The sequence below is a fragment of the Anguilla rostrata genome, chromosome 12, assembly GCF_018555375.3.
Source record: "Anguilla rostrata isolate EN2019 chromosome 12, ASM1855537v3, whole genome shotgun sequence".
NCBI classification, from domain to species: Eukaryota; Metazoa; Chordata; class Actinopteri; order Anguilliformes; family Anguillidae; genus Anguilla; species Anguilla rostrata.
Genome location: NC_057944.1, coordinates 28,208,308 through 28,219,374, shown reverse-complemented (window position 1 = coordinate 28,219,374; position 11,067 = coordinate 28,208,308). Strand labels below are relative to the sequence as shown.

The 11,067-nt window shown below is 41.0% G+C and overlaps 2 protein-coding genes across 3 annotated transcripts; one reads left to right on the top strand and one right to left on the bottom strand.

Annotated features, from left to right (window-relative positions):
• Nucleotides 1-64: 64 nt before the first annotated feature.
• rnaset2l (ribonuclease T2, like) lies at nucleotides 65-6,700 on the bottom strand. 2 transcript variants are annotated; one of them, XM_064303471.1, is made up of 10 exons: nucleotides 6,551-6,700; nucleotides 5,934-6,032; nucleotides 4,941-4,998; nucleotides 3,621-3,688; nucleotides 2,537-2,594; nucleotides 2,301-2,368; nucleotides 1,670-1,783; nucleotides 1,315-1,363; nucleotides 1,138-1,212; nucleotides 65-518 (listed from the first exon to the last, which is right to left on the bottom strand). In XM_064303471.1, the coding sequence occupies exons 2-10, from the start codon at nucleotides 6,023-6,025 to the stop codon at nucleotides 324-326; spliced, it is 777 nt and encodes a 258-aa protein (XP_064159541.1). In that variant the 5' UTR covers nucleotides 6,026-6,032; nucleotides 6,551-6,700; the 3' UTR covers nucleotides 65-323. The 2 variants fall into 2 exon arrangements, with proteins under 2 accessions (XP_064159541.1, XP_064159542.1); XM_064303472.1 differs by having other exon boundaries at nucleotides 6,565-6,588.
• Nucleotides 6,701-7,316: 616 nt separating this feature from the next.
• Nucleotides 7,317-10,927, top strand: LOC135236879 (cytochrome c oxidase subunit 7A2, mitochondrial). The gene is made up of 4 exons (XM_064303474.1): nucleotides 7,317-7,473; nucleotides 10,091-10,177; nucleotides 10,566-10,650; nucleotides 10,762-10,927. The coding sequence occupies exons 1-4, from the start codon at nucleotides 7,459-7,461 to the stop codon at nucleotides 10,815-10,817; spliced, it is 243 nt and encodes an 80-aa protein (XP_064159544.1). The 5' UTR covers nucleotides 7,317-7,458; the 3' UTR covers nucleotides 10,818-10,927.
• The last annotated feature ends 140 nt before the right edge of the window (nucleotides 10,928-11,067 follow it).

Here is an 11,067-nt window from a genome sequence, read left to right as displayed (position 1 = left end):
ATGTTATTTTGCTGTTGCCCTCAAAATTCACCAGGGAAGACTGCCAAAATGTTACAGCATACACTTTTAAGAGATACAAGGTTATTTTATTATATGAACACACACATTTCTCAGTCGCAATTGTAGGATACATTTTTTGTTTGAAAAGTTAATGGTGCACAGTATTGGTTGTATATTGAGTTGTCCTCAAATTGGTCTACAGTCTGAGAATCTTGACATCATAATCATACCCATCCACTGCCAGCTTGGAGACACACCCTTCAGAGCGAGCCTGCTTTCTGCAGTATTCTGTATGCAGGGCCTCCACTGGGGCAGGAGTGCCCTCAGTCACAGGGGTCATGGGGGTGCTCATAACTAATGGGAAAGTAGAACACAGGGGTGTCCTTGGGGCAGGGGTGCCCCTCGGAGGCTTTCCAGGCCGTTCGGGCATCGGTCGGCTCCGCTTGGGGAGTTTTGTGACACCCCAGAGTGAAGTTCCTGAACAGGCTGATCTTCACCTGGATCAGTAGTTCTCGACCCTACGTGTACAGAGGACAGTGTTACGGTTCGTTTTCAAAAGCAGTCACTAGCCAGTTACTGCTACTTACCTGTGACGGTCTGGAACCAGACCTTAACCAAAAATGCTGGCTGGCCCTCAAGGATTCATGCCCCCTCAGGTGCATGTTTGCACCCGTAATGTAACAATAATTAAAGCCAGACAGGACCTTTCATTGAGTTGTGCAGTTTCTACATCTATAAGAAAGACTTTCAATAGCATAGGTCTTTCTTCAATAGGGCATAGTGAAAAGTAGGTCTGTACAGCCAACTAAATATAAATGGGTTATAGCCAGTAATGTACCTTTTAGACCTTTTATGAGCTTACATGTGTATTAATTATGGAACAGCATACAGTTGAACAGTCAATTGTCCAGTTGCTGTGTATAAAAAAGTCTGCAATTCCTAAATGGTTCACCTGTTATTAAAGCTAACAGGCTGCACTTTAACCTCATAATCATTCTTTCACTTCGGATTCAATGTGCAAAACAACAAAAAGTGTGTCCCCGTGTAAATGCTTACTGCACACTAGGTACAATTTCTATGGTTTGATTGAGTCAGGAGGAGAGTTGGAGGCCGAGTTTGAAATGGCGGTAAGCTCACCTCATCGTCCTTCAGACACTGGATCTCGTATTTGTCCCCTATAATGGGGGCCAGAGCGGAGTGGAGGTCTTCAAACTAAATGCAGAACAGGAAGAGTGACAGGGGATCAACCCCAAACCCAAAGCCTGCTTTAAGCCCCCTCTTGTGATGTGTCTCTTGTAAACACTTGAACCTCACCTGGTAAGTTTTGTTACAGGAAGGTTTGATGCCTGCATCCATCAAAGCTCTAAGAGAGAAGGCAAGAGTTCAGTAGGCAACATCTTCACCAGGATCGTGAACTAAACGTAGCGTCCACTGACTGCTCATTAGGTGGCAGTGTAGCTGCCGGTTCACCAGCAGTGTGTATACAGCACTATACTACACTCGACAGGGTCTACACTGTCACAGCCTAATCACTTGCTTTATTCAAGTCACCCCGGTTTACAGAGGTCCATAAATTCCAACCACATTTACTGGAGTATTCCTCTGGCTAATTAAGGGTTTGGAAGGTAGTGGAGACCATCGCCGTGGTAGCATGTGCTTCGGGGCTCACCGGTCGATATCAAAGTGTCCTCGTAGTTTGAGTGTGCGCTGAAAGTATCTGGTCGGGGAGTTCATACCCTCCACGCAGGCTGCACAAGATCCGTGCTTGATCCATTCGTTCTTCCTGCAGGAAAGAAGGTGTGCTGGGACTGAAGTTACTGCCAATTACTGACAGTTGTAAAAGAAGCATTCATCTTCACTATTATTCAGAGCAGAAATTCTAATTTCACACGATACTACAGTTTTTGCTGGTAATGCCTTTTGTTGAAAATTATTCATGATCTTTTTCTTTTTTTTTTCTTAAAGATTGAAAACAGGAGTGTAAAACTCAAATCCTGGAGGGCTGTAGTCTCTTCTGGTTTTTATGATTTCCTTTCAATCATTAGCCAATTTAGGCGTTGGAAACAATGTGCACAGACTCCGTAGTCAATCAATGACTTAAATGAAATGCTTGAATGCAGGAACACATTAAAAACCAGCAGACACACAAGCCCTCCAGGATTTGAGTTTGAGATCCCTGATCTAAAGTATTTCAGCTACTTGACTGACCCCAGTCTGTTCCAGTCAGAATTTCCGTATTATGACTGCAACTAAACAGGATCAGATGTATTGAGATCAGCAGGCTATGGGGAAACACCTACCAAAAAGTGAAGTTGGATGTGGTCTTCAGCAGGGTTGGCCACAGATGAGAGATTTCAGGCTCAAGTTCCTGGTAGAGGATCAAGGGGGACTACTGATGTTATCGTCCTTAAAATTACTGCCATTACAGCTTTGTTGACTGAAACTGTACACATGCACAAACACAATCTTCACCAAAGGAGAAGTTATTTCTCTTTAGAATTATCTTTAGTTATAACTGTTCTTATATGATTCTCACCTCAAGGTCTGATGGGAAAATCGGCCAGCATCTGCAGCAGGTTCCTTGATACATGGGCCTCGATCAAAGAGTGTTATAAACAGTGACATATAGGAATATACACTACATTTGGACACCTGACATCCAACATCTTGTCCAAAATTATGGGCATTAATATGGAGTTGTTCCACCCTTTGCTGCTATAACACCCTCCACTCTTCTGTGAAGGCTTCATACTAGATGTTAGAGCATTGCTGCCGGGATTTGCTTCCATTAGGCCAGAAGAATATTAGTGAGGTTGGGTACTGATTGAGCGATTAGGTCTGGCTTGCCGTTGGCTTTCCAATTGATCCCAAAGGTGTTGGATGTGAAAACCATGAAAAATGGACCCAGACCAAGGGGTGTCCAGATACTTTTGGTAATTTAGTGTACCTGTGAACTGATGAACTAGTGAGTAGTCTAGTCAAGAGATAAATACAATGCTGCACCTTCTATTAAATTGTAAATATTTATATTCTATTTACAATAATGTAAAGGTATTTTGTATTGTATACTGAATGAGTATGTTAAATATTTCACAATAATAAAAATACAGATATTTACATAAGTAAAAGTAACTTCTAGATTGTATATAATATCAGGAAGGAACGGTCCATACAAAGTGTACATTTTTTTCTCTTTTTTAAATGTATGAAACTGCATATTTGCTTATATGAGAGGTAAATAGAAATCGGCACCCTAGCTAGCAAGACTTGTCCTGACATGCTGACAGGAGAATGATAGACATAACTTTTTATGCCTGTAATGTGGACTGGGACATTAAGAACTATGGAAAACAACGCTGAGCCAGCATCCCAACAGTTTTTCCTTATCTTCTCCGTTCCTCGTTCCCTACTACCCACCTGTCCTTCTCCTAATTCACTGCACAAAGCATCAGAAGAAGAAAAGCAGACAAGACAGGTCGTAGAGGACGGGGATATGGGAACCGATGTCTTAACTTACAATTGTGCCCCACTATCAAATCCACATTTTAGTCACCCAAGCCAGGATGCACTTTGGGGAAAAAGGAGCTGAAATTCTGAGGTACAGTTCAGTGGTAGCTTACCACAGTCCATGGATGGTCCAGCTCTGGATGTATTGTGGTATATTGCATTCCAGTGACTTCTTCAGGCCCTGAAAATTGGCACACATTTTTTTAATTGGAAGGGCAGAGTTCATTGGAAAGGCCGGTCCAATAAAGTAGGGGTGTTTCAATAAACAGAAAAAGGGCCTTGACAGGTTTCTGAATGAGGGCCAAACCAGCAGTTTTTTTTGTTGTTTATTTTGTTTTTGCTATATTTTATGGTTACTTATGGTAATTATCTTTTTTTACAACAATTTTGCCATGGTTATTCTTATCCCTCCAAACCTGGTCAACAATGCAGCTAATTATACATCTGTGGAGGTATTTTTGTAGCAGAAGTCGCAAATATGTAGAATGGTTTCACAGATCTGTAAATGGGGTTTCACATCCATAAATGGGGTTTCACAAATCTGTAGAACAGATTCACAATTCTGTAAATTAATGTGAAGATACACGCAATAACAGTTTCAAACTTAAGCAAAGACAAGTCAATAATTACAACCTCTCAGATCAACTAATGCAAAGAACCCGGTAATTACAAACTCCCAAATCAACTAGTGCAAAGACAACTCAGTAATTATATTGAATGCCAACCATTCCAAAATGTCTTATCGCAGTTATTTTTGACCTGTTAACATGGCAGAAAATGCTGTTTAAACAGGAAAACTGCACGGAATGCCAACGGTGCCAAAACGTCTTAAATATCCACCCTATCACGGTTACGTTTGACGTGTAATTACCTGCATATACATCCCCCTGTTTGACAGCCAGCCACACGTGGCACTGGCAGCCATGGTCTGAATGTAATACCAGACCACAGGGGCCAATCCACACATTGGAACATGAAAGAGAAATGGCTTGAGATATTGTAATTTACTGATCATGCTGTCAATGTGGTTGTCATTAAATATAAATAATTTTATGAAGGTTAAGGTTATCTGGTTATGGTTATTTACTGTTAGGACTTTGGGAGGTCTAGATAAGGGTTCGTTTTGTCCTAATATGTAAAACCATGGAATTGAGAGAGGGTGTACTTTCCTCTTCACATCATCGTATATTAGGGAAAAGCAAAACTTTTTCTTGGTGTAGCAGCAGGTCATACTCCATCTTGATGTTCAAGCTTTAGAGAATTTGTTCTCTACAGAACAGCATTACTCTTCCCAGTGCACCTAAGGTATTGGTTACATAAGCCGTGCACACACTACACAGATCGGTTACTCAGATAAAAGCTTTGCCAAACAACAGCTTGTTTCTGGCTCTCTATCTCTTTACTGAAAACAGCTGGCGCAATATTTGACTCACCACACAGAACGCTCCAGGCCACATCAGGGCAAACGTTATGCAATCCCAGGCACAGAACCTGCAGGAAGGGAACAGAAAGTACCTCAGAGAAATGAGGACTGACCACTGACGCCATCTGTTGAATGCTCACAGTTTCAACTAACTTATAAATACATTCTTGCACCAAGAATTCTCCTGCTCATCACTGTTGAAGCAGCAAGCAGCTCAGGGGCAGAGCTACCTGATTTATCATGGCTTTATCGCACACTTAAAAGGAAATACTCCACTGTGTGAAACAGCGGCCCACTGTACAGTACGCAAGCTATTTTGAACGGATAGGAATCACAAATGTTGTCATCATAAAAACTCAAGTCTTAATTTGTTTTAGCAGGTGCTGTGATTATATAACGCATAATAGAATGAGATCTGACATTGCTGGGATACACAAAAAATGTTGCTAGTGAATTGTTTGTGAGTTCCCCATGCTATAATAGTAACCAGCTAAACCAACAATGAAATAAATGTGTTTTTTATTTTATTTACTGTAAACGTAGTGCTATTGTTTTAAATAGAGAATAAATGATGCCTTAGACCTTGCATAGCTCTGTTTACGGGGAATTCTGACCTCAGATATTGCTCCATATAATTTCCCATGACTGTCCCATCTCCATCTGCACCCCAATGGACATTGCCATTTATCTACAAGTGTGATGTCTACTGTACCAGAGCTACCAAAGCACAATACTGGTCCATTTATTAATACTGAAATGTTTGGTCTTCATATTGTTCTTTTATGCTGTTAATACAAAACCAAACACAGCGATATATGACCATTATTGTGCATACAGTATATGAAATAGTAGATACACAAGCATTTCTACTGATACACAATTACTCATCATACTCATTACTAAGAAACTTTTGTCGTGTCAGTCCACCTGTTCCCATTGTACTGAATGCCAAAAGGTTCTAGGCCAAATGTGGAAATCCACATAGAGTGGCGGATGACCTTACGGTTTCTCAATCTGGAAAAGATCATTGGTGCATTGGCAGGTGAGGGCAGGCCCACTGAGCAGGATGGCAACCAACAGCAAAGGTGCAGCCATGTCAGACCTGTGTGTATGTATGCACAGACTTCTTTGTTAGATATAGTTAGATGCACAGGGCACACACAAGACAGGCTATCATGGTTGAATGTACTGAGAATGCATAAACCAGCCTTGCAAGGCTTTGTGTGCTCTCTGGGTGTCCAAATAAACATTTTATTTGGGGATAATTTTTCAACACCTACTGATTTTAAAGGGAAAAAATCATTTCAAAATGAGTGCCGATTACATGTAAAATGTATGTTACATGATACTTTCTTGGTATTCTACTCGGAACATGGCCAAGATGTTTAAAATGATAGCCTTACTAATGATAATGATTCATATATTATCTGTGGTGGGTGTGTGTGATACGCATTTGTAACTAAACATCCATCTAGCTTAGCTTGCAACAATGAAAATACATTTAAATACATACTTCCTGGAGAAACAGCACTTAAACATTTCATGTTTGTAGTGAAATCTATATACATGCCAAATTAACAGGTAGGAAACACGGAGGTGAACATAAGTATTGCTACTCACCCGTGCAAACGTACAGAGCTCAGTGAATCCTGTCTACCACGGCTCAGGTGTCTGTTCTAATGCAGGAAACCACCACACTTTTTAACTGGGTTGATGAAATGACTGAGCCGAAAGTACAATTAGTTCTGCTTTTCACCAAACTGAAAAAAACTGAGTTTCAATTCCACATTATTATTATTATTATTATTATCATTGTTATTATTGTTATTATTATTTCATACAATTTTTTGAAAAGGCTTTAGTGACAATGTAGAGCTAGGAGTTGTCAGCGTAGGAGTGGAATTGGATGTGAATGAGGGTAAGTGTGTAGAGGATAAATAGGAGCGGGCCTAGCATCCAACCTCGAGGGATGCCATGGGAGAGTGTGATGCAAGTGGTTTTCTCACATTACATGATATTACCTCTTTCCCTCCAAAAATCCATTTCCTGTCTGACTGATTGTTTGAAAATGCCTGGACAAAAGAAATGTACCTTCTCTCTATATTGCTGGTCAAGACCTAATACAGTGTTTTGTTGTGAAAAAGAATACCTGAATATTGTTCAGTGCTTTACAAAGTTGGTGAAACAGACATTCTGATATTATTGTGGTGGAGAAAGCTAATTCAGGCTAGTTTTCTGTTTCTCTTACTGTTATACTGATCCCATTCACGGTAATTCATACTACATAAACTATTGTATAGTGGAGTAAAGCTATATTTTGAGTTACACTTGGCGTCATAACACGTTTGATAATCACTCTGCGTTGTCCAGAAATGCAGAGATGCTTGTTCAGCTGAGAGGCAGAGTTTGTTCTCTCCTGCAGACCATACTTTGGCTCCAGTTCAGAAGTGCTGCAATATCTGTGCCTGCCCTTTCCAGGGCCATGATCAGAGAAGCAGCCAGAGGCTCTGCACAGGGCGACACACAGTATGAGACACTTACAGGTAAAAGCTGAACATTTCTTACACTTACACTACATTTTCCTCGCTACAGATCGTAAGCAGGGTATCAGACAAGGGCAGCCATAAGACCACTAGCATGGTTGAAAATGAGGGTAACTCCCTGGTGTGAATTCCTGTACTTTTCTGTGTGTACTAAGGACTTTCATTTGCCTGACATGACGTGTGTAGATAAAATATAGACCGAATCGCTCTGTCCTTATTTGACACTATGGGCGAGTTTTACTTGTCAAAATGGTTGATAGATGTTCACAGATGTTTATGATTATGAAAACAGATGGTAGGGTTTTGGAATGTCATGATATAGGAAAGCAGGTCACAGGCTTTTTATTGTTTGCTGGAAGGTCGGATGTGTTATGCATTCCAACAGATTTTAGTGTTCACTGTTCCTGGATTCTGAACCAGAAATGGTTGTCCTTGCAAATGTCCGCTCCTGAATGAAGGCCTTTACTTGTATCATAGTTTGTTCCGGCTACCATTTTGGCATATTTTTGGTCTCCAATGCACAGGCTATTCACAGCATAACCTCACTTATTGGAGATGGTATTTTGTCTAGGCAGGAATTGCAAACATGTCCTTAAAAGTGCACCTAAATAAGGAAATACAGCAGAAATATTTGATCACATTGTGGGTATGCTTTCATTTCATCTGTACTTCCTGTGTTACAAGTATAATGTTTTAGTGAGAGCATGTCACAACTCCCATATCAAGATAAAACATCGAGATGTTTCTACATTTAGTTTTGACAGTTGCAGCCAAGATGGTGGCTGGTGGTAAGCTAACCCCTTCAGATGACACAAGGATCAGTCCCTCCCTCCTCCCCTGTAGACCGAGTAATATGATTTGATAGTTCAGTGAACAGAGTAGTACTCATTGGCTGGTGGGTGTTTTCATTCTGCCCATATTGGCTTTCTGTCCCAATTTGACCTTGACAAACAAGAATGAAAGATCATATAAACTTTAGTGCCAGCATCCAAGTAAACACACAATGCAGACCAAAATATCGAAGTTAATTGGGATAGCTTGTTTCACTCAGCTGTTGTCTGGGATTTACAGGGGCATTGTTTTGAACTGTATGTTTTATTGATATCATATCTCTGTTAACAATATAGTTCAGAAACAAATGTGGAATGAATAGCTTCTATATATAGAGAATTGTATGACCAACAAAAAACTAGTTATTGGTTGGAGTGGGTGGTGAACTTTGATTCAACAGTGAGGATTGATTGTGTAATTGTGAGTATATATACAGTATATACACAGTAGTGATGCCAAGAATGGCTAAAATAACAACTAATGGTTCAGAAAACTGTTAGAACTAAGAAACTACTAAAAGGCTGGACTGTGCCTAATAATTTAAAATCTCCTACCCTATACCCTTGATCCCCCCCACCCCCCCAAAAAAAGAAATGAATAATGAGCTGACCCCAGACACTTTAGTGAAGGGGAACTGAGATGAAGTTCGCTCCTTTTATTCCCCTCAACAGGGGAAGTTTATTTTCTATTTTTGAAAGAAGTGAAAGTGCTCTTTGACGCAGGTGCTCAACTCCCCCCCCCCCCTTCTTAAAAAAAAAACTGATAGCCAATCCAATAGTGCTCATACACTGCTTACATTTCTTTCTTTGCTGGTCTGTTTGGTTTTGTGGGGTATTTCAGGTGAAGGAGTACTTCATGCCTACTGGGGCAATGACAGCAGGGGCATTCATGCGCAGAGCTTCCTGACATTCCAGTCTCTGTGTGGGTCACACTCTCTGTGACCGTGGCCTGTAGCAAGGACTGGGTTTGGTGGTTATTTTGAAATCTGATATTTGTCACAGGCCTTCACCTTGGTAGGTCAGAACATGACTATGAAATGCTTTAGCGGATTACCAGTAGAAAGTGGGAAAAAAAGGTAATGTTACATCAGAGGACGATATCATAATAAATTTAAGCTACATTATGATATTAAACTGTACTCATTGTTTTATTTGTATGGAATTACTTCATATGTAAAGAGGTGTGCATATCCTCTTAATTTATCTAACCATCAGATTGATATTACCAGGAGTGGTTTAGCTTGGTTGCGTTGGAATGGGAGTTAATATAACTATAAATATTCATATATACCACTTGATTTACAGGGAACACAGCTCATTTAGGCACAGCACACACACACTGCTCCTAACAGCTTCTTCTGCCTGAGGACCTCCATTATAAAGGAGAGGCTTGAGGGCACATTGCCAGGTGGTCTGGGTGAACCGCATGGTTTAGAAACTGGGGTGGACTTAAGGACTTCCAAGGGACTTTGTTTTATCGACCTCCCACTTATTTAATTCCTTGTAAATCATTCACCTTATCAGATAGAGCAGTTGAAAGTAGTTGTGGGAGAATGAGGCTTCATGACACCAACAATAGAAAGAGGTACGATATGCTACTATGAGCTCACTGGTTGGAGCCAATATGTGTATTTCGTTAGAGGGCAAAACCTTTTGATTGGTCCAAACATATAACTTGACAGCGTTCCGTAGCTCCACGCATTACAGAGCTTGCGTTACTCCATTCTCCCATTGCTTGTGGAAAGGTCTGATTTTCCACCTGCGCCAAATTCTGTCCCTGTTTCCAGAACCTTCAGCAGCTCGCGGTCCGTGCCTTCAGCACGACGACCAGGCAGATGAGGAACAAGGTACCAGAGCACCAGAGGTTATTCCAGGCAAGTGGAATGTACAGTATGCGGTGACTAATAAGTGCACTGCCACTGTGCTCTCCAGGACAAACCTTGTTTGGCCACTGAATGAGCTCTGCACTGGTAATTCCTTCTTTTTCATATTCTCATAATGTGCTTGTGCAACGTCACTGCAACATGTTCATGACATCCCAGACACTTATAGTGTGTCAAATTAAAATACATAATCTTCTGTTCTGTGGCACCTCAGGTGTGTAAATGAGAAACATGTCGAAAAACTATCTTGCACTGTTCAGCGCCTTCAGCATGGATGAAGGTTCGACAGGCCGCAGGTTTTGGGCCTGAGCCATTAGAGCAACGTTGGGCTGTGCGGTTAAGGGTTAATAACTGTGCGTCCTTCTTTCTATGGTTTCAGGCGGACAACGGCCTGCCTGTTCACGTCAAGGGAGGGACTGTTGATGTCCTTCTTTACCGCTTCACCATGACGATCACCATTGCAGGTGGGGATCACCGCCGTAACTACACTGTATTTCATTTAAGAGCTCAGAACTCATATGCTCATACACTCATATGATGACTTGTTTTTTTGTATGTGTATTTATTGCTTTTAGGAACAGCATACTCCTTGTACTCTCTTCTTACTGCCTGCCTCCCCAAGCATAAGTAGGCAAAAAGAAAAAAGAAAAACCTGCCTGACTTCATAACACAAACCACTGTGTGGCCTCTCTGTGTAATTTTCACTGTTTGTATTGGTGAAATAAAACATGTTAAAATGAACTCCTACTCAAACTCCTCCTTCCTGATATCCAGGTCGATCTTCCCAACCTGCTTGTTTTTTCTTCGATTAATCAAAAGCAAAGTGCAGAGAAGCGTGCTATTGTTTGTGTGTGGTGGGAGTCGTCCTTTAGTGTAGCATG

What these genes read in the sequence shown, in the direction of transcription:
- rnaset2l (XM_064303471.1), bottom strand. Translation starts at nt 6,025, where the DNA reads ATGGCTGCACCTTTGCTGTTGGTTGCCATCCTGCTCAGTGGGCCTGCC. An exon ending in GGCCTGGAGCGTTCTGTGTG is followed by an intron (nt 3,689 to 4,940) that starts GTGAGTCAAATA and finishes GCCAATTTTCAG; the next exon opens with GGCCTGAAGAAGTCACTGGA. An exon ending in ACATCCAACTTCACTTTTTG is followed by an intron (nt 1,784 to 2,300) that starts GTAGGTGTTTCC and finishes TCTTTCCTGCAG; the next exon opens with GAAGAACGAATGGATCAAGC.
- LOC135236879 (XM_064303474.1), top strand. An exon ending in AGCACCAGAGGTTATTCCAG is followed by an intron (nt 10,178 to 10,565) that starts GCAAGTGGAATG and finishes CTATGGTTTCAG; the next exon opens with GCGGACAACGGCCTGCCTGT. An exon ending in CATGACGATCACCATTGCAG is followed by an intron (nt 10,651 to 10,761) that starts GTGGGGATCACC and finishes TATTGCTTTTAG; the next exon opens with GAACAGCATACTCCTTGTAC.